A 22,189-nucleotide genomic window follows, 5' to 3' on the forward strand; every position below is an offset into this window, starting at 1 on the left:
CTCGCACGTAGGCCCAACGAAAGTGCCGGTTTTGTGCATGCGCGGGAAACCGGCACTTCCGTTCCCCTGAAAGAAGGGGTTCAGAAGTCGAACGCATGCGCCGGAGAGGCAGCATGTGCGCATTGAACTTACGTTTTTTTTTGCAGGGTTCTCCGGGAGGGTAAGTCTCCAGCAGTTACACTTTTAAAAAGCAGGCGCAAGGGCCTGCTTTTAACAAGGTAAGTGGTGAATTAATTAAAATTAACACATTTTTTTCCACAGGTTTATTATTTTTAAATACTTTAAAGAAAGGTAAGTTTATTTTTAGCCCCGTTAGAAAAAGTAATTAATTTTTTCAAAAATTTAAATTGATTAAAATAGTTATTTCATGTAATTTATAGTTTATTTTAAAAATGTGATTTAAAAAAAAAATGTATTTCAGGTTTTAGTGATGTTTTGGGGCTTATAATATTTATAGGTTTGACAGCTCTTCCTGTCAAACTTATGAATGAAGCATTCCCTGCTACCATTGGCTCTCCATGGCCCACGTGATCCCAGGGGACACATCGAACTAACTGTGCCCCTGGGATACGCAAGCACTGCATGCCGGCAGTTGGAGGAGGCCCAGGATCGCAATTCCACGGGGGCCCACAGCTCAACGGTCGGTGCGCAAGGTAAGTGCAGGTTGGGGGCTTACACCCGCGGGAAGCCCCCGACCCGAATTTCTGGGCCAATTATATTTCTGACTTCAGCCATTCATTTGCGGAGTGTTGCTGGACACAGGTCAGATGCTTCAATACAAGATGGGTGTGTTTCCCATCTCAGGGCTCTCCCATAGCTCCTGGAGGGTGGAACATGCAGAGGCCTGGGTCAGGTTCACTGCCTACGCTCACAGTCTGACAAGCAAAGGAAAATAATGAAATATCTACAAAAAAGTTAAAAGATAGGAAATAAATCCTCCTTACAACACATTTATCGAATATGAGAAATAATCAACATTCTACATTCTTGACAGCAAAAGATTTTACTGTAGTCACATATGATCAATACTCAAAAGAGCCATGCTAAAAAAAAAACGAAATGAAAAATCTAAGGTTTTCATGAAATGGCAAGTTTGAAAGTTTCATTTGAATCCCTGCACTTGACACATCAGGGTGATTCCAGAATCCTGCACCCCCAATGAGGAGCCACGCTCACAAGAACAAAAGCAACTTGCATTTATATAGCGCCTTTAATGTAGAAAAACTTACCAAGGCGCTTCACAGAAATGGAATCAGACAAAAGCTGACACTGAACCAAGAGGGAGATATTAGTAGGGGGTGAGCAAAAGCTTGGTCAGAGATAGGTTTTAAGGAGGAGAGGTGGAGAGGTTTAGGGAGGGAACTCCAGAGCTTAGGCCTTAGACAGCTGAAGACACGGTCACCAATGGTGGGTTGAAAAGATTTTGGGGTGACAAGAGGCTGGAGTTGGATGAACGCAGAGTTATCGAGGATTGTAGGGCTGCAGGAATAGGAAGGGGTGAAGGGATTTGAAGATGAGAATTTTAAATTGGAAATGTTATGAGACTGGGAGCCAATGCAGCACAGGGGTGATGGTGAACAGGACTTGGTGCAGGATAAAATATGGGCAGCAGAGTTTTAGATGAGCTGAAGTTTATGGAGGGTGAAGGATGGGAGGCAAACCAGGACAGCATGGGAATAGCCAAATCTTGAGGTGTCAAAGGCATGGATGAGGGTTTCAGCAGCAGATGAGCTATGGTCTCAATGGAGACAGGCGATGTTATGGAGGTGGAAGTAGGCAGTCTTTGTGGAGGAGAAGGTTTGGGGTTGGAAGTCTGGCTTGGGGTCAAATAGAATCGTGGCTGTCAAGGGGTGGAATCGGTGACAAGGGTACGGAGTTTCTGGTGGGGCTCAAAGACAATGGCTTTGGTTTTCCCAATGTTTAACTAGAGGACATTGCAGCTAATCCATAACTGGATGTCAAACAAGCAGGCCGACAACACAGTAGCAGTGGATAGATCGAGAAAGGTGGTGGAGAGGTAGAGCTGGGTGTCGGCAATGACCATGTGGAAGATGAGAAAGAGGACGGAGCTAAGGATAGATCCATGGGGGCCTCCTGAGGTAACATTGCGTCGGAAGGAAGAGAAGCCATTGCTGGAGATGATCTGGCAACGATCACATAGGTGAAAGTGGAAACAAGCGAGAGCATCCCCACAACAGAGAGGCGTTGGAAGAGGATGGTGTGGTCAATTATGCCAAAGGCTGCAGAAAAGTCAAGATGGACGACAAGGGCTGAGGGAATTGAGGGCGGAAATCGCGGAGGTACTGGCCTGTGACGGAACCACCAGAGGATTACGGACAATTGTATATAATTCCTTTTACAGCAATGTAGTAGAGCTGGGGGCTGCACCTTTACTGTATCTGTTAACTGTACTAGGGCTTCTTTCCTGTACTCCGCGTGATGACGTCATGCCGTCCGTCACGTGCTCTCTCAACGGCAGGAAGAACGTGATGACATCATGACATCAGAGCTCGGAACCTTCTAGCAGTAGAGCTCGGAACCTGCTAGCAGTTGAGCTCAGAACCTGCAAGCAGTTCGAGAGGCTTTCAAGCAGACCAGACCTATTTGCATTGTATCCTACAGTTTCCTGTACAGCTTCGTTTGTTCATTAAATTTTATTGTTTTTGATTTTCTGAGTCGATCTCAATTCTTCGGCTAGGAACCAGAGTTCCTACATTGGCGACCCCGATTTCTTCGAACAATTTTCATTGAAGTTACATCATGGACACGAACGCCGTCACCCTCAAACTGCCGCAATTTTGGGAGCAACAACCGGCCGCGTGGTTTTTCCAGGCGGAAGCCCAATTTGCAATCCGGGGAGTAGCAGCGGATTCGACCCGTTATTATTAAGTGGTCTCCGCCCTCGACAGCGCCACGGCCTCGCGGGTCGTCAGCCTCCTCGAGAGTCCACCAAACGATGGCAAGTACGAAGCTTTAAAAGCACATTTACTGCAGATTTTCGGTCTGTCCAAGTCGGAACGCGCTGGCAGACTTATCTCCATGCCCGGCCTCGAGGACTCAAAACCCTCAGAGCTCATGAGCCAAATGCTCACGCTTTTGGGCTCGGAATCGCAATGTTTTCTGTTCCGCGAGCTGTTTCTCTGTCAACTACCAAAGCCAGCACAGACGGCCTTGGCCAATTCCGCGATCACGGATTGTGCTGAACTCACCGCGGAAGCGGATAAAATATTCACCATCTCACAACAATCTTGTGCAGCCACGAGGTGCCAAAACTATGCTGAACTCGCCGCAGAGGCGGATAAAATATGCTCCTGCACACAGCCATGTTGTGCAGCCACGAGGCGCCCATCCCCCACAAGTGCGAATCCGACGACTCCTCCTGCAGGCTGGTGTGCATACCACGCTCGTTGCGGCGCGAAGGCCAGAAATTGCCGTCCACCCTGCAGTTTCTCACCAAAAAAAAAACCTACCTCAAATCAGCGGTTTCTGAGAAGATCAATAAGGCCTAAGGGATGCGCCAACGTTGCGATGGCCGTGGGGTCCGCAGGGAAACTCCTATACATTACAGACTCCCTGTCAGGGCAACGTTTTCTCTGTGACACTGGCTCCCAGTGCAGTCTCCTACCAGTGTCGAAGCTAGATCTCCAATCCGGCAGTCAAGGTCCCCCCCTCGAGGCAGCCAATGGTGCGGTCATTCGCACGTTCGGAAAGCATAGGGTCCAGTTGAGTTTTGGCGGCCAACATTTTGTTTGGGAGTTCATCACGGCGAAAGTCTCACAGGCCATCCTGGGGGCAGATTTCTTCTGCGCAAACGGGTTTCTCGTCGATGTCCGACACTGCCAGCTAATCAGTGCCTCCACTTTTCACTCGGTCTTCTGCCACCGAAGCACCGCGATGTTTTGGTCAGTTGCCTGTGCAGTCCCATCTCCAAATGAGTTCTCTCGTCTTCTCAGTGAGTTCCCTGAGCTCACCAGGCCCACATTTTCTTCTTCAGTCGCGAGGCGCGGTGTGGCGCACCACATTACCACGACAGGATTCCCCGTTTATGCGAGAGCTCGAAGGCTGGAATCCGGTAAACTCGCGGCCGCCAAGGCGGAGTTCCATACAATGGAACGCCTGGGTATTATTCGACGTTCGAATAGTCCTTGGTCCTCGCCATTACACATTGTTCCTAAGCCGGGCGGCGGATGGCGACCATGCGGCGACTACAGACGCCTGAATGAGGCTACCACACCGGATCGGTACCCAATTCCTCACATTCAGGATTTTTCGGCCCATCTGGCAGGGAATTCCATCTTTTCCAAAGTAGACCTCGTCCGAGGCTATCATCAAGTGCCCGTGCATCCACAGGGTGTCCCCAAAACTGCCGTCATCACACCTTTCGGGCTCCGAGTTCCTTCGTATGCCGTTTGGGCTGAAGAATGCAGCACAAGCCTTCCAACGTCTCATGGATTCCGTGTTGCGCGATCTGCCGTTCATCTTCGTCTACCTAGACGGCATTCTTATTGCCAGTAACAGCACGAAAGAACACATTACGCACCCTTTTTTCTCGTCTCAGCCAACATGGCCTTATTATCAACCCGGCCAAGTGCCAGTTTGGGTTGCACAGCATTGATTTCCTGGGACACTGAATCACCTCAGAAGGCATCGTCCTGCTGGCCACGAAGGTGGAAGCAGTCACCTCGTTCCCTCTTCCTCAGACCATCCGGGCCCTCCAGGAATTTCTGGGAATGGTCAATTTTTATCATCGGTTCGTCCCCAAGGCGGCATTGTTGATGCAACCTTTGTACGAGACCCTCAGAGGTAAATCGGGCAAAGACCCGATCGATTGGACACCCCAGATGGACCAGGTTTCCCTCGACACTAAGAACGCTTTGGCTGCTGCGACCATGTTGGCACATCCCCTTCCGGGCGCAACCATTGCCCTTACCACCGACGCATCTGATTATGCCATCGGGGCAGTACAGGAGCAGTGGGTCGATGGCACATGGCAACCACTGGCTTTCTTCAGTCGCCAATTGCGGAAGAACGAACGCAAGTATAGTACTTTTGATAGGGAGTTGTTGGCATTGTTTCTGGCCATCCGCCATTTTCGCTTCCTACTGGAAGGACGCCCATTCACGGCTTTTGTAGACCACAAGCCACTTACTTTTGCGATGGCCAAGACAGCAGAACCATGGTCGGCACAGCAACAACGTCATCTTACGTACATATCTGAATTTACAACCGACATACAACATGTCTCGGGCAAAGACAACCTGGTGGCGGATTGTCTCTCCCGCGCCCAGCTCCACGCAGTACACCTGGGAGTCGACTATGTTGGTTTGGCAAAAGAACAGAAGGCAGACCCTGAAGTGCAGGCATACTGGACCGCACCTTCCAGCTTACAAGTGGCTGATGTCAGTTTCCAGGCCGCAGGGACCACACTCCTGTGTGACATCTCGATGGGCGTCCCACGTCCAATCGTTCCAGTTGAATGGCGCAGGAGAATTTTCGACACTATCCACGGGTTGTCACACCCTGGCATGAGAGCGTCACAACGACTCATGGCAAAGAAATTCGTCTGGAACGGCATGCATCTCGACATCCGTGACTGGACCAATACCTGCATGAGTTGCCAGAAGTCCAAGATACAACGCCATGTTAAGGCCCCAGTCGCCACTTTTCCGGTTCCGGAGCATCGATTCGACCATGTGCACGTGGACCTGGTTGGTCCTCTCCCTTCCTCTCGTGGGTACACTCACCTCCTCACCGTGGTAGACCGCACCACCAGGTGGCCAGAGGCAATTCCTTTGGATGCCACCACAGCGGCAGACGTCTCCAGAGCCTTCATCTCGTTGTGGGTAGCTCGGTTCGGGGTACCGGCTGACATCTCCTCCGACCGGGGGCCTCAATTTACCTCCGAGCTTTGTTTGGGCACCAAGCTTCATCGTACCACCGCCTACCATCCACAGGTGAACGGTCTGTGTGAAAGATTCCACAGGTCCCTTAAAGCCGCATTGTGTGCTAGTCTCCGTGGGCCTAGTTGGGTGGACAGGCTCCCTTGGGTGCTGCTAGGTCTTCGCATGGCGCCTAAGGACGATCTGCATTCTTCTTCAGCAGAGCTGGTTTACGGCCAACCACTCAGAGTGCCTGGCGATTTTATTCCTCCTCACACGGAACCCTGGTCCCCAGCTCAGCAGCTCGTCAGCCACCAGGAAGCGGCTAGGAATTTCATCCCAGTGCCTACGTCGCATCATGACCTGCAGCGCTCCCATGTCCCGGTGGATATTAAGAGCGCAGAATACGTGTTCATTCGGCAGGATGCTCGCAAAAACCCGCTCAAACCGCCTTACACAGGTCCGTTCCGCGTCATCTCGTCAGGTGACAAGTCCTTCACAGTCGACGTCGGCGGTAAGCCTGACCACATCTCCATCGACCGGTTGAAACCGGCGCATCTGGATCTGAGCGAACCAGTCGTCACCGCTCAGCCGCCTCGTCGTGGTCGTCCACCGTCGACTGCCGGTCCAGTACAGCCACAGTCATCCGCCGAGTCGCCAGTGCCCGCCTCACCGGGTCGACCACAGCCGGCCTCCTCTTCTCCTCTGCCTGCGGCGTCATCCCAACCACAGCCAACGGCCAGTTCGTCTTCTAGCGCTCCGTTCCAGCTGCCGGGGTATCGCAGTTGGTCGGACAGACTCGTCAGACCCCCTTCTCGCCTTACCTTCTCTGTTAAAAGCAATTCTGGGGGGGCGCATGTGGCGGAACCACCAGAGGATTACGGACAATTGTATGTAATTCCTTTTACAGCAATGTAGTACAGCTGGGGGCTGCACCTTTAATGTATCTGTTAACTGTACTAGGGCTTCTTTCCTGTACTCCGCGTGAGGACGTCATGCTGTCCGTCACGTGATCTCTCAACGGCGGGAAGAACGTGATGACATCATGACGTCAGAGCTCGGAACCTTCTAGCAGTAGAGCTCGGAACCTGCTCGCAGTTGAGCTCGGAACCTGCTAGCAGTTCCAGAGAGGCTTTCAAGCAGACCAGATCTATTTGTATTATATCCTACAGTTTCGTTTGTTCATTAAATTTTATTGTTTTTGATTTTCTGAGTCGATCTCAATTCTTCGGCTAGGAACCCCAGTTCCTACAGGCCACAATATTCCAATCCTCCATAGATATGGGGGTGGTGCCAGAGGACTGGAGAATTGCAAATGTTACATCATTGTTAAACAAAGGGTGTAAAGATAAACCCAGCAACTACAGGCCAGTCAGTTTAACCTCGGTAGTGGGGAAGCTTTTAGAAAAAGTAATCAGGGACAAAATTAACAGTCACTTGGATAGGTGTGGATTAATTAAGGAAAGCCAGCACGGATTTGTTAAAGGCAAATCATGTTCAACCAACCTGATTTGAGTTTTTTGATGAGGTAACAGAGAGGGTTGATGAGAGTAATGCGGTTGACATAGTGTACATAGATTTCCAAAAGGCGTTCGACAAAGTGCCACATAATAGGCTCGCCAGCAAAGTTGAAGCCCCTGGAATAAAAGCGAAAGTAGCAGCATGGATACGAAATTGGCTAAGTGACAGGAAACACAGTAGTGGTGAACGGTTGTTTTTCGGACTGGAGGAAGGTATACAGTGGTGTTCCCCAGGGGTCGGTTCTAGGACCACTGCTTTTCTTGATATATATTAATGACTTGGACGTGGGTGTACAGGGCACAATTTCAAAATGTGCAGGTGACACAAAACTTGGAAGTATAGTGAACAGCGAGGAGGAGAGTGATAGACTTCAGGAAGACATAGACAGGCTGGTGAAATGGGCAGACACGTGGCTGATGAAATTTAACGCAAAAAATGTGAAGTGATACATTTTGGTAGACTGAATGAGGAGAGGACATATAAACTAAATGGTACAATCCTAAAGGGCGTACACGAACAGAGAGACCTGGGGGTATGTGTGCATAAATTGTTGAAGGTGGCAGGGCAGGTTGAGAAAGCAGTTAAAAAGGCTTACAGGATCCTGGGCTTCATAAATAGAGGTATAGAGTAAAGAAGTATGGAAATTATGATGAACCTGTATAAAACACTGGGTCAGCCCCAACTGGAGTATTGTGTTCAATTCTGGGCACCACACTTTAGGAAGGATGTGAAGGCCTCAGAGAAGGTGCAGAAAAGATTAACGAGAATGATTCTAGGAATGAGGGACTTCAGTTACGTTGATAGACTGGAGAAGCTGGGGTTGTTCTCCTTAGAGCAGAGAAGATTGAGAGGAGATTTGATAGAGGTGTTCAAAATCATGAGGGGTCTGGACAGAGTAGATGGAGAGAAACTGTTCCCATTGGCGGAAGGGTCGAGAACCAGGGGACACAAATTTAAGGTGATTGGCAAAAGAACCAAAGGCGACGTAAGAAAAAACTTTTTTACACAGCGAGTGGTTAAGATCTGGAATGTACTGCCTGAAAGAGTGGTGGAGGCAGACTCAATCTTATCTTTCAAAAGGGAGTTGGATAAGTATCTGAAGGAAAAAGATTTGCAGGGCTATGGGGAAAGGACGGGGGAGTGGGACTAGCGGAGAGTCGGCACGGGCTCGTCGGGCCGAATGGCCTTCTTCCATGTTGTAACCATTCTATGATTCTATGCATTTTTGCTGCAAAGTGACAAACTCGACTGGTATTACTGCAACTTTGTTGTTCTGGCCAAGACCTTTCTCAATGTCAGGGAAGGTCTGTTCAGGCAAGGATTGTGGAAAACACCGTGCTGGCATATATATAGACAAGTTGAGAGGTCAGTCTGTCTGCAGCCAGGCTGATGGCAAGTCAGGAGCTGTTCAGCTTTTCTAACAGTGTCATCAACAAATATCACTACAACAACTTGCATTTATATAGTGTGTTTAACATACAAAAATGCCCCAAGGAACCTCAGACTTTCATATTAAAATAAAACGGATGCCAAGCCAATGAAGGAACTATTTGGAGTGGTGATCAAAAGCTTGGTCAGAGGTGGGATTTAGGGAATGTCTTAAAGGAAGAAAGGGAGTTGGAAAAGCAAAGGGGAAGAGAATTCCAGCGCTTGGGACCTAGGCAGCTGAAGGTTCAGCAACCAATGGTGCATTGAAGAGACCAGAGTGAGAGCACCAGAGAGTTCAGAAATGTGGGGGGGTCAGATAAAGGAAAAACCAGCACTAAAAAGCAGTTCATTTTACCTCAGTTTTTGGTAAACTATTAAGCACTGAGTTAATCAGGTCAGAATTGTAAAAGGCAAGTCATTCTTGACCAACCTTAAAGCATTCTTTGAAGAAATACCAGAAATGACAGATAAAGGAAATGCACTGAATGCAATTGATAACAATTTTGACACAATTAACCATGGCATCTTCTTCTATCATCTTTTCTCAGTATCCAGATCCTTATGGCTGCCCTTGCACAGTTCCACTCCTACTAGTACGAATACTGCCAGTGCATCTCCAGAAATGGCTTCTCTTCTCGTCTCTGCACCTTCATCTTCAGATTTGCTCAAGGATCTATCTCTGCCACCCTACACTGGCTCTGTCCCCAATGCATTAAATCTAACATCTCCGTCCTTGCCTTCAAATCTCTCTACTGTTTTGATCCACCCTCTCTCAACAACTTTCTCCAGCCTTCTACACCTTTCGGTCTTCTGACTCTGGCCTTTTCTGAACCTCCCCTTCATTGCCCCACCAACAGTGGTGCTACCTTGGCCCGTCTCTCTGGAACTCATCTCCCCCAAACCTTTCCGCCTATCCTTTCTCCACTTTAAAAAAACCTCATCAAAACCCAGCTTTTCGACCAAGCTTATAGCCACCCAATCTCTCCCTCCATGACTTGGATTATCTATTCCTATTTATTTTTTTCGCCCCCCTCGGTAAATCTATGTTAAAAGTACAACATAAATGTAAACGGCCATGGTTTTAAAAAGCATTTGATAATGTACCATTCAAGAGGTTTATAGTAAAAGTAGTGATGTGGTTTTAGGAGAATATAGCCATGTAGATAGAGACATGGTTGGAGGCCAGATAGCAAAGAATAGAGGTTGAAGTTTCTGTACTGGAAAAATGTGATGAGGGATGTTCCACAGGAGTCTGTGTTTGAATCCCTCTTATTTACTGTATATACATAAATGGGCTGGCAAATTTTGTTGAGGTTTGTGAAAAACTGCAGGGGAACATAAATAGGCTAGCAGGATGGACAGATAGGTGGCAGGTGCGTTCAATGCAGAAAAATATGTAGCAATACATTTAGGAAGCAAGAATAGGGAAGGGGACTGCACCTTAAATGGTAAGATTTTAAATTGAGCAGTGGAATCAGGGTAAACCCTGGGAATGGGGCGGGAGTACTGAGTGGGATTCCTCAGGGCTTGGTACCGGGAACACTACAGTTTCTAATTTGCATAACTGACCTGGATTCAGAAACTCAATGCAGCGGTCAAATTTGCAGAGAATACCAAACTAGGAAGGATAATGGAATTAGAAGTGGCAGCTCAGAAATTTAGAATGAATTGGACAAAATATGTGACTAGGCAGAACAATGGCAAATAAAATTTAATGCAGACAAGTGCAAATGCCACAAAAACAAATGAAAAATCAACAACATCCACATTCCATAAACAGTGTTGAAATAGTTATGAATGAAGTTGAGAGAGACCTAGGATGAAGTTGAGAGGGACCGAGGGGACTGCGTTGATTCAACGCTAAGTCTGTCCAAGTAATGCAGAGCAGTAATCAACAAAGCTAAAAGGCTGTTGAACTGCATTGCCAAAACAGTAGAATATAAATCAGAGGAGATAATGATCAAACTGTAGAGTGCTCTGGTTGGCCACACCTTGAATACTGCGACTAGTTCTGGTTGCCAAAAAAATAAGAGAGGCATTCAAAGGTTGGAGGCAGTGCAGAGAAGAGCCACAAGGCTAATTCCCAGTGCTAGGGGTATGAGCTAAGATAAACGACTGGTTAGACTGGGACTTTTCAGCTTGAAAAGGAGGCACCTGAGGGATGATCTTAATGTATACAAGATTGTTAAGGGTACACTTTAAATTAAACTGTGGGAGTCTAAGTAAAGGACAGGTGTTTGAACTAGTAAAAGGTAACTTTAGAACAGATATCAAAGTGTAATAAACTTAGAAATAGAGCTGTGGAGGCAGAAACCCTGGAATTAATTGCTTGCTACATGGGGGAGGGAGGTTGGGATTGCTCAATGGATGAATTAAGAAGGAATGATTGGCCTTCCTCCTGTAATTGAGCTGTAAATTTGTGAACCATGGTGTGCAGATATACTGTACAAAGCATTAAAGATGGAAATGCAAGTAGATAAAGCCAAAAAAGGAGCAAAAGGAATTCTAGAGGCAGCGTGTAAAAAAGCAACAAAGTAACGTTGAACCTGACAAGACCTAGGTCGAAGTTGTAGTATTGTGTACCGTTTTGGGTACTCCATTAATAGCATTCCTCTAGCCATCAGATACAACCCAGTAGTGTAAATAAGGTTCAACACAAATCATTACATTTGAGTGTCATTACTAAAGGCGACTTTCAGGATCCCATGTACAGATTGTTAGGAAAGTGATTCATCTTTTGCACCTTGAACTCTGATTGCAGTTTGAATACTTCTTACTTTTAAGGGTTACTGTATGAAAATAAAACTGCAAGTCACAGAAACTACTACTTTTTTTTCACTACTTCAATTAGAAATGCATCTATAACGTTCTTAAACTGTGGGATTTGATTTGACATATAGATAACACATCATTGGTGGCAAAGGGCAAACAACTGAGCACATGCGGTTGTTTGTGATAAACTGCAACATAATTTCTTACCAGCAGACCTGTGATGGCTGGGGAAGATTCAGTACTGCCCAACAAGGAAAAGCTATCCGGTGCTGGTGGGTTAAGTAGGAAGTTTAACCATGGTCAAAAAAAGTTAGAAGTCACACAACACCAGGTTATAGTCCAACAGCTTTATTTGAAATCACAAGCTTTCGGAGCGCTGCTCCTTCGTCAGGTGACTAAAGAGCAGCGCTCCGAAAGCTTGTGATTTCAAATAAAACTGTTGGACTATAACCTGGTGTTGTGTGACTTCTCACATTTGTCCACCCCAGTCCAACACCGGCATCTCCACATCATGGCAAACAAAGTGTTGGCTGACTCCACCAGAGTTTACATCTGTTGCTAGAGGTGTTGCTGCCTTATTTATGACAAATCACTGCAAAGTAAAAAGGGTATTAATCTAGCCACATATGAACCTTAAGATATAGTTAAGTAGTACTTACTCTTACAATGGACCTCAATGTCCCAGGAGTAGAGGGAAGTGACACTGAACCTGTACAAGACCTTATATCTAGGTCATCCACTTTGGATCCAAGACACAAATCAGAATATTTTGTTTAATGTTGAGAGACTAGGAGCAGAGAGATTTGGGTGTCCAGATACACAAATCATTAAAAGCGAGTGCACAGGTACAAAAATCAATCCAAATGGCTAATGGAATGTTAGCCTTTATCTCGGGGGGGGGGGGCAGATTAAAAAAGGGGAGTAACAAGGGGGTACAAGCTTAAATGAGTGCGAAGCCATTTAGGAGTGAAATCAGGAAGCATTTTTTCCACACAAAAAGTGTGGTAGTTATCTGAAACTCTCTCCTTCAAAAGGCTGTGGATCCTGGGTCAATTAGAAGTTTCAAGACTGAGATCGACAGATTTTTATGAGGTAAGGGTATCGAGGGATTATAGATCAAAGGCAGGTAAATGAAGTTGCGATACAGATCAGCCATGATCTAATTGAATGGTGGAGCAGAGTCAAGGGGCTGAATGGCCTACTCCTGTTCCTATGTTCCTCTAGTTCCAACTAATCTGGAATGTGTGTGTGGATGTCACGTGACACCAGACTGGGCTAAGCTGCAATATCTCCTATAGTCAATGTGCCTGTCGACAACATGGTCTCTAGGCTACCTGAAAGTAATTAGAGTAGCTACTGCGTATAGAACTGCACCCCAGCAAGAGAAGACGGGGAAAATGTGTTCTAAAGCCAGCAAATAAAATTTTGTTCAGAGCACTGAACTCACATGTTTAATTGCGGAGGACCAGGCTTTAACTGTTTCACTGGAAAGCTGCTCTGGACAGTTGTTCTAACCGCCCTGTTCAAAGAAGAAAAGGATCCTTCAGAATGAAAGAGTCAGGAAATGATTCACTTTTACAGTACACATAAAACACAATCACCTTTGCAGCAAACTAAAACAAAAATTAATAAAACTCATTAATAAATATTATTGTGCCACAGCAGATCAGACTAATTTGTAAATATTTTTATGTATTACTTTCCACAAAAGTTCACACTGTTTTATCCTTCATGACATAAATGGCATAATGAATTCCACCACTTTATAAAGTGCACAAGGAACATCTAGTGGCAGAAAACTGACAATTTATGTCTATTGCTCCACCTCACTTTAAAAAAAATCATGAACTGTATCAAAACCTGACAACCTGATCACAGCTGCTGGCCTACCCAGTTTAGAACAAAAATATGTAATATGATAAAGGATGCATTATTACACAAATTCTGATCTTACCATCTATTGTACACCAGTACAGCCGTGGTGGTTGTCGGAGGCAGGCTGCACAGGTCCAGATCAACATGCTTTACACCTGGAGGAACCTTGCTGACGCACAGCAGCTCATTCAGAAGCATATTCAGCACTGGCACAGTCAAACTGGTGAAAGATAATTGTATAACTAATAAATGCCATGGGTAATAACATGGACTTGTAAAAGGTGAACAATGCTTTTCAAGAACGTTTTAGTTTTTAAAATATTTTAAATATTTAAACAGAAGGCATCACCATGAATAGAATTTTTCAAAATTACCTTTTCTCCAACAACTCTAAATCCCACTTCAAGTGTGCAGCTACCTTGAGAGCGAGGAGCTTTAATGTGCGGTTCCTCTTGTTGTCGGTCGGTGGGTGCACTTGGTTCTGCTCATTTACAGAGGGTTTGGAGGCCTGTTCCAAAAACTGGTTTATCAGCTGAATTGGCGATGGATCTGCTTCAGCAAAAAGAACACGGCCTTGTAAGGCTTAGACAGAATACAATAATTGACATATTATAGCAGCTTCTGGAGATTTTCTTATGCTTAAAGAGGACTCTGCTGATCAGGTAGCTTACATGCGTTTAGAGCTTCCAATTATAACCTCTCTCTTTGATCTTAAATTACTGGAGGAAATTTCGCAGGGGTTTCATTTTAAAATATAGAAAGTACTAGTGTACTGATACCCACAATTTCACTACTCATGATCACTGGCACATGTTCAAATTGAAACCACCACACCCTCAAATTATTTTTTATCTACCATTACTTTGTAAAAATACTCAAATTAAATTCTCTTTCATTTCACCCGGCCAGAACAATCACACTTATCTGTTTTATAAGTCGGAGGACCTGTAATTTTGAGAGATCTAGAACCAAACTGCGACCCAAAACTTCAAGGATAATAGATACGGTTATGTCCTAAACTGTTCTGATCTGGGCACTGAACTGGTCAGGAGTGCCAGGAGGTTTCGAGGGAAGGTTGTGTACATCATTACCATCTTCCTCCTTACCCACTAGAAGAATCAGAAGACTCACACGGAGGAGGGTAAAATTAAACTTCGATGGAAGCTCAAAGCAGGTTGTAGCGGGTCTGCCGCCCGTTTTACACCCCATCTGACTTCAACGGAAAGGAAGATCGGGTGGGGTGTATAACAGGCATGTGACCCACTACAGCCCATTTGTGCCCTGCCAAAGTTGAATTTTACTCCCTCAAAAATTATTTTAGTCAGCAAGTGGGAATGGTAGCATAGTGGTTATGTTACTGGACTAATAATCCAGAGAGCTGGTCAAATGTTCCGGAGACGCGAGTTCAAATCCCACCACGGCAGCTGGGGAATTTAAATTCAGTTAATTAAATAAATCTGGAATAAAAAGCTAGTATCAGTAAAGGTGACCATGAAGCTCCTGAAGGTCATAGCTGCCAGACTGGGCCTGTGGCGAGAGAATTAACACGAGGGGAAAAACCTACTTGACCTCGTCCTCACCAATCTACCTGTTGCAGATGCATCTGTCCATGACCGTATTGGTAGCAGTGACCACCGCATAGTCATTTGGAGACAATGTCCCGTCTTCACACTGAGGACACCCGCCATCGTGTTGTGTGGCACTACCACCGTGCTTAATGGGATAGATTCAGAACAGATCCAGCAGCTCAAAACTGGGCATCCATGAGGCCATCAGCAGCTGCAGAATTGTATTCCACCACAATCTGTAACCTCATGGCCTGGCATATTCCTCATTCTACCATTATCAAGCCAGGTTCAATGAGGAGTGGTTCAATGCCAGTTGCAACACAGGACTGCATGCAGCATGCTAAGCGAGCCCACAATCAATGGATCAGATCAAAGATCTGCATTCCTGCCACATCCAGTCGTGAATGGTGGTGGACAATTAAACAACCAATGGGAGGAGGAGGCTCCATCCTAAATAATGACGGTGCCCAGTATGCAAGTGCAAAAGACAAAGCTGAAGCGTTTGCAACCATCTTCAGTCAGAAGTGCCGAGTGGATGATCCATCTCGGCCTCCACCTGAGGTCCCCACCATCACAGAAGCCAGTCTTCAGCCAATTCGATTCACTCCACGTGATGTCAAGAAACAGCTGAGCGCACTGGATACAACAAAGGCTATGGGCCCCGACAACATCCCGGCTGTCGTGCTGAAGACTTGTGCTCTAGAACTAGCCGCGTCTCTAGCCATGCTGTTCCATTACAACTACAACACTGGCATCTACCTGCCAATGTGGAAAACTGTCCTATCCACAAAAAGCAGGACAAATACAATCTGGCCAATTACCATTCCATCAGTTTACTCTCAATCATCAGCAAAGTGATGGAAGGTGTCGTTGACAGTGCTATCAGGCAGCACTTACTCACCAATGACCTGCTTACCGATGCTCAGTTTGGGTTCCGCTAGGACCACTCGGCTCCAGACCTCATTTCAGCCTTGGTCCAAACATGGACAAAAGAGCTGAACTCAAGGAGGTGAGGTGAGAGTGACTGCCCTTGACATCAAGGCAGCATTTGGCAGAGTGTGGCATCAAGGAGCCCTAGTAAAACTGAAGTCAATGGGAATCAGGTGGAAAACTCAACTGGCTGGAGTCATACCTAGCACAAAGGAAGATTGTTGTGGTTGTTGAAGGCCAATCATCTCAGCCCCAGGACATCGCTGCAGGAGTTCCTCAGGGCAGTGTCCTAGGCCCAACCATCTTCAGCTGCTTCATCAATGACCTTCCTTCCATCATAAGGTCAGAAGTGGGGATGTTCGCTGATGACTGCACAGTGTTCAGTGCCATTTGCAACTCCTCAGATAATGAAGCAGTCCATGCCCGCATGCAACAAGACCTGGACGACATTCAGGCTTGGGCTGATAAGTGGCAGGTAACATTCACGCCACACAAGTGCCAGGCAATGATATATATCTCCAACAAGAGAGTCTAACCACTGCCCCTTGACATTCAACGGCATTACCATCGTGGAATCCCCCACCATCAACATTCTGGGGGGTCACCATTGACTAGAAACTGAACTGGACAAGCCACATAAATACTGTGGCTACAAGAGGAGGTCAGAGGCTGGGTATTCTGCGGCAAGTGTCTCACCTCCTGACTCCCCAAAGCCCTTCCACCATCTACAAGGCACAAGTCAGGAGTGTGAGGGAATACTCGCCACTTCCCTGGATGAGTGCAGCTCCAACAACACTCAAGAAGCTCAACATCATCCAGGGCAAAGCAGCCTGTTTGATTAGCAACCCATTCACCACCTTAAACATTCACTCCCTCCACCACTGGTGTACCGTGGCTGCAGTGTGTACCATCTACAAGATGCACTGCGGCAACTCGCCAAGGCTTCTTCGGCAGCCACTCCTAAACCCACAACCTCTTCCAGCTAGAAGGACAAGGGCAGCAGGCGCATGGAAACGCCACCACCTCCAAGTTACACACCATCCTGACTTGGAAATATATCGGCATTCTTTCATCGTCGCTGGGTCAAAATCCTGGAACTCCCTCCCTGACAGCACTGTGGGAGTACCTTCACTGTCCTGACCGCAGCGGTTCAAGGCGGCGGCTCACCACCGCCTTTTCCAAGGACAATTAGTGATGGGCAATAAATGCTGACCTTGCCAGCGACGCCCACATCCCATGAACGAATAAACAAAAAGCAAGATCCTTGAAAAGCCTTTAAAAATGTCATGCAAATCAGAATGAACCTGAACGCGTGCAGCAGAAACCTCCAGGTGTATATGATTTGAAGCCCATTGCAGCCATTTACTAAACAACTTTAATCCAAACGAAATAAACCACTGCCGTAAGGGGGCAAGTGTCTACTGAATGTGAAAACTTATTTGGTCAAGTCAAGATTAGGACTACTTAGAACTATTGTGGTAAACCACTGTTATTGTTGTTCCCCGTTGTTGCACACTGTTGTACCTATGCATGCCTCAGCATGTCTCTGCTGGCTCCGCCCCTGGCTCCACCCACAGGCCCAGGTATAAAGGTGACCGCTCTGCAGCCCCCTGCCTTCTTGGAACCCAGTCAACCACGAGAGGCATGCTCTGTTCTTTGCTAATAAAAGCCTTTAGTTACTCTCCTAACTCTCTGTCTTTTATGAGTAATTGATAGCGCATCAATTTTATTAGCAAAAACAAAATGTCGACAACAAACGCTGAGCAGCTGGCTGCTGCACCAAACGCTGAGCAGCAGGAGCTGCTGCGAGCCCTCAGACCAACATGCCTGGACCTAGACCCCCAAGAAGCGGGTTTGGCTACCAAATTCGCGCATTGGCTGCGTTGCTTCGAGGCCTACCTGCAAGCCTCAACTGTGACCCTGGACGAAAACAAGTTGGAAATCCTGGCCTCAAAGGTGAGCCACCAAGTTTATACAATAATCCAGGACGCGACGACTATCGATCTGCTAAAAGGGCAATACGCACGCCCGGTAAATACGGTCTATGCCCGGCACCTCTTAAGATCCCGCAGACAGCAGCCCGGGGAATCGGTGGAGGCCTTCCTACGGGCACTACGGATACTCGGCCGAGGCTGCGATTGCAAAGAAGTATCAGCCGCAGCACACACGGAGGGACTGATCCGAGATGCTTTCGTTGCGGGTCTAAGGTCCGACTACTCCCGGCAGAGACTGTTGGAAAAGGGAGAAATGGACCTGAGAAAGGCAGTGTCCCTCGCGCTCTCGCTCGACGCGGCCCACAGGAATATGGACGCCTTCTCCCCTAACCGCTCCGCAACGTGGACGCCGCAACCTTGGGTCATGGGACCGCCACCTTCAACGGCTGCTGCGATGTCCAAGGCACAGAAATGTTATTTTTGTGGCCAGGCAAAACACCCCAGAGCACGCTGCCCGGCGAGAAACGCTACCTGCTCCGGCTGCGGGAAGAAAGGACACTATGTCAGCGCCTGCAAAGGTAAAACCGCTAACGCCAGCAGCGCCGCGTACGAACTGTGGGGGCAGCCATCTTGTCCACCATCTTGGGCTCCCCCAGCCGCGTGGGGATCGGGATCATGGGCGCCGCCATTTTGTCCGCCATCTTGGACGTCTCCAACTTCAACCACGGGGGACCCGGACTCAACCACCGCCTCATCTGACGACCACATCGACTCGCTCGACCATACGCTGGCCTCCGTGACGCTGGACCAGTCTCTCCCACATCAACTGTCCAGGTCCATGATGGACATTACGGTAAACGGCCGCGCCACTACCTGCCTTTTTGACAGCGGGAGCACGGAGAGCTTTATCCACCCCGACACGGTGCGCAGTTACTCTCTCCCGGTCCTGCCGACGCGCCATCGGATCTCTTTGGCTTCCAAAGCCCAGTCAGCGGACGTCGGTGGCTACTGTGTAGTGACCCTTTCAGTAAGGGGCACAGAATACAAAAATTTTAAACTCCTGGTCGTGCCCCATCTCTGCGCTGCCGTTCTACTGGGGTTGGATTTTCAGTGCAACCTTAAGAGGGTCACATTAGCGTACGACGGACCCCTCCCCCCACTCACAGTCTGCAGCCAGCAGCTTTTAAATCGCCCGCCGTGCATCATTTGCAGCCTCTCCACCCTTAAAGTCCCCCCCCCCTCCTTGTTCGCTAACCTCACCCGCGACTGTAAGCCCATCGCTACCAAAAGCAGGCGTTACAGTGCCGGGGATAGGAGCTTCATTAAATCCGAGGTAGCGAGACTCCTGAAGGAAGGGATTATTGAAAGTAGCACCAGCCCATGGCGAGCACAAGTGGTGGTAGTGAAGACTGGCGAAAAACAGCGCCTAGTTATTGACTACAGCCAGACGATCAATCGCTACACCCAGCTAGATGCATACCCACTCCCCCGCATATCTGACATGGTCAATCAGATAGCACAATACCGGGTGTTCTCGACGATTGATCTGAAGTTGGCATACCACCAGCTCCCCATCAGGGCTGAGGACCGCCAGTACACAGCTTTTGAAGCTGACGGTCGTCTCTACCACTTCCTCAGAGTCCCCTTTGGCGTCACCAACGGGGTTGCAGTCTTCCAACGGGAGATGGACCGGATGGTTGACCAGAACGCGCTCCAGGCCACTTTCCCCTATCTAGACAACGTCACCATCTGCGGCCACGACCAGCAGGACCATGATGTTAACCTAGAGAAATTCCTCCGTACGGCCCAGCGGCTGAACCTAACATACAACAAGGACAAATGTATGTTTCGTACCAAGCGCCTTGCCATTCTTGGCTGTGTAGTGGAGAACGGAGTCATCGGCCCCGACCCCGACAGGATGCGCCCCCTTATGGAGCTCCCCCTCCCCCACTGCCAAAAAGCACTGAAGAGATGCCTAGGGTTTTTCTCGTACTATGCTCAGTGGGTGCCCAACTATGCGGACAAAGCCAGACCCCTCATCAAGTCCACCTCCTTCCCCCTGACAGCAGAGGCCTGTGCAGCCTTCACTCTCATAAAAAGAGATATTGCGAGGGCCACGATGCACGCAGTGTATGAGTCCATCACTTTCCAAGTGGAGAGCGACGCATCCGACTTTGCCCTAGCTGCAACCCTTAACCAGGCGGGGAGACCCATGGCCTTTTTCTCAAGGACCCTCCAGGGCCCCGAGATTCAACACTCCTCGGTCAAAAAGGAGGCCCAGGCCATTGTGGAAGCTGTGCGACATTGGAGGCATTACCTGGCCGGAAAACGATTTACCCTGCTCACTGACCAGCGTTCAGTAGCTTTTATGTTTAATAATAAGCAGAGGGGCAAAATCAAGAACAACAAGATCTTGAGGTGGAGAATTGAACTCTCCACCTACAATTACGATATCTTGTACCGGCCCGGGAAACTCAATGAGCCCCCAGATGCCCTATCACGTGGTACATGCGCCAACGCGCAGGTCGATAGACTGAAGACCCTCCACAATGACCTCTGCCACCCGGGGGTCACCAGGTTTTTTCACTTCATCAAATCCCGTAACCTGCCCTACTCCATCGAGGAGGTCAGGACCATGACCAGGAACTGCCAAATCTGTGCCGAGTGCAAACCGCATTTTTATAGGCCAGACAGAGCAAGCCTGATCAAAGCCACGTGCCCCTTTGAACGGCTGAGCGTCGATTTTAAAGGGCCCCTCCCCTCCTCTGACCGCAATGTGTACTTCCTCAACATAATTGACGAGTACTCCCTGTGGTAAACCACTTTTATCGTTCACTATCGTTACACTATGGTTATCACTGTTTATAGCGTTACACTATGGTTATCACTGTTTACACTGTTGTATCACTACACAGGGTCACCTCTTGTCACGCTGTTATACCTGGGCTGACCACAGCTGGCTCCGCCTGCTTGCCCAGGTATAAAGGTGGTCGACTGGCTGGTATTCCTCCTTGTTGGACCCGATCACCCACGAGGGTGGGCTCTGTTATTTAGCCAATAAAAACCTATAGTTACTTTCTTAACTCGTCGCTTTTCATTGAATGAATTGATAGGTATATCAATTTTATTGGCTAAATAACAGAGCCCACCCTCGTGGGTGATCGGGAGTATATCACTCCCGTTTCCCGTTTGCCATCCCTTGCTCAGACATGACCAGTACCACGGTCATTAAATGTCTGAATGACCTCTTCGCCTTGTTCGGTTTCCCTAGCTATATTCATAGCGACAGGGGCTCATCCTTTATGAGCGACGAACTTCGTCAGTACCTGCTCGCGAGAAGTATTGCTACAAGCAGGACCACCAGCTACAACCCCCAGGGGAATGGCCAGGTGGAAAGGGAGAATGCGACGGTCTGGAAGGCAGTCCTTTTAAACTTGAAATCTAAGGGCCTTCCGACCTCTCGCTGGCAGGAGGTCCTCCCTGCGGCGCTCCATTCCATTCGGTCACTGCTCTGTACAGCCACCAATGCCACCCCTCATGAGAGAATGTTCTCCTTCCCCAGGAAGTCCACATCGGGGATCTCGTTACCGACATGGCTGACTTCTCCAGGACCCGTCCTACTGCGGAAGCACGTGAGGTCCCATAAGACGGACCCCCTGGTCGAGAGGATGAGCCTCCTCCATGCCAACCCTCAGTATGCTTACGTGGTGTACCCGGACGGGCGGGAGGACACAGTCTCCATACGAGACCTCGCACCTTCAGGTGCTCCCGAAACACCTCCTTCGCCACCCACCACTACCCACGCCTACCCCCAGTACGCTTACGTAGCGTACCCGGGCGGGCGGGAGGACACAGCCTCCACACGAGATCTCGCACCTTCGGGTGCCCCTGAAACACTACCATTGCCATCCACCACTACCCACAACCCAACCCCGCTAGACGGCATGCCGCAGCCCCAGGACCCGTCATTGACCACCCAACCACTCAATGAGACGCCTGATTCAACGTTGGATGCTGCAGCATCACCGCCGCCACCACGACGATCAGGACGGCATACAAGGCCACCTGATAGACTTACTTACACGAACCTTTAGTACACTTCACCCCGCCGGACTCAATTTTAAACAAGGGGTGAATGTGGTAAACCACTGTTATTGTTGTTCACTGTTGTTGTTGTTGTTGCACACTGTTGTACCTATGCATGCCTCAGCATGTCTCTGCTGGCTCCGCCCCTGGCTCCACCCACAGGCCCAGGTATAAAGGTGACCGCTCTGCAGCCCCC

At 48.3% G+C, this 22,189-nt stretch overlaps 1 protein-coding gene across 7 annotated transcripts in view; it reads right to left on the bottom strand.

Moving 5' to 3' along the window:
- The window catches only part of ints8 (integrator complex subunit 8), a 170,973-nt gene that overhangs the window by 128,566 nt on the left and 20,218 nt on the right, over window positions 1–22,189 (bottom strand). For 5 of the 7 annotated variants that reach the window (XR_015078983.1, XR_015078982.1, XM_085992630.1 and 2 more), the window contains exons 4-6: window positions 13,850–14,027; window positions 13,555–13,695; window positions 13,048–13,119 (exon numbers count right to left, since the gene is read on the bottom strand). Coding sequence is in view for 5 of the 7 variants with exons in the window: in XM_085992630.1 (XP_085848756.1) it covers window positions 13,048–13,119; window positions 13,555–13,695; window positions 13,850–14,027 (391 nt within the window). In the remaining 2 variants the exon portion in view is untranslated. The remainder of the gene's footprint in view (window positions 1–13,047; window positions 13,120–13,554; window positions 13,696–13,849; window positions 14,028–22,189) is intronic. The other 2 variants (XM_085992633.1, XM_085992631.1) reach the window with 1 other exon arrangement.

This window comes from Somniosus microcephalus, chromosome 7 (genome assembly GCF_052327205.1).
Source record: "Somniosus microcephalus isolate GS21.2 chromosome 7, FLI_Smic_1.0, whole genome shotgun sequence".
NCBI classification, from domain to species: domain Eukaryota; kingdom Metazoa; phylum Chordata; class Chondrichthyes; order Squaliformes; family Somniosidae; genus Somniosus; species Somniosus microcephalus.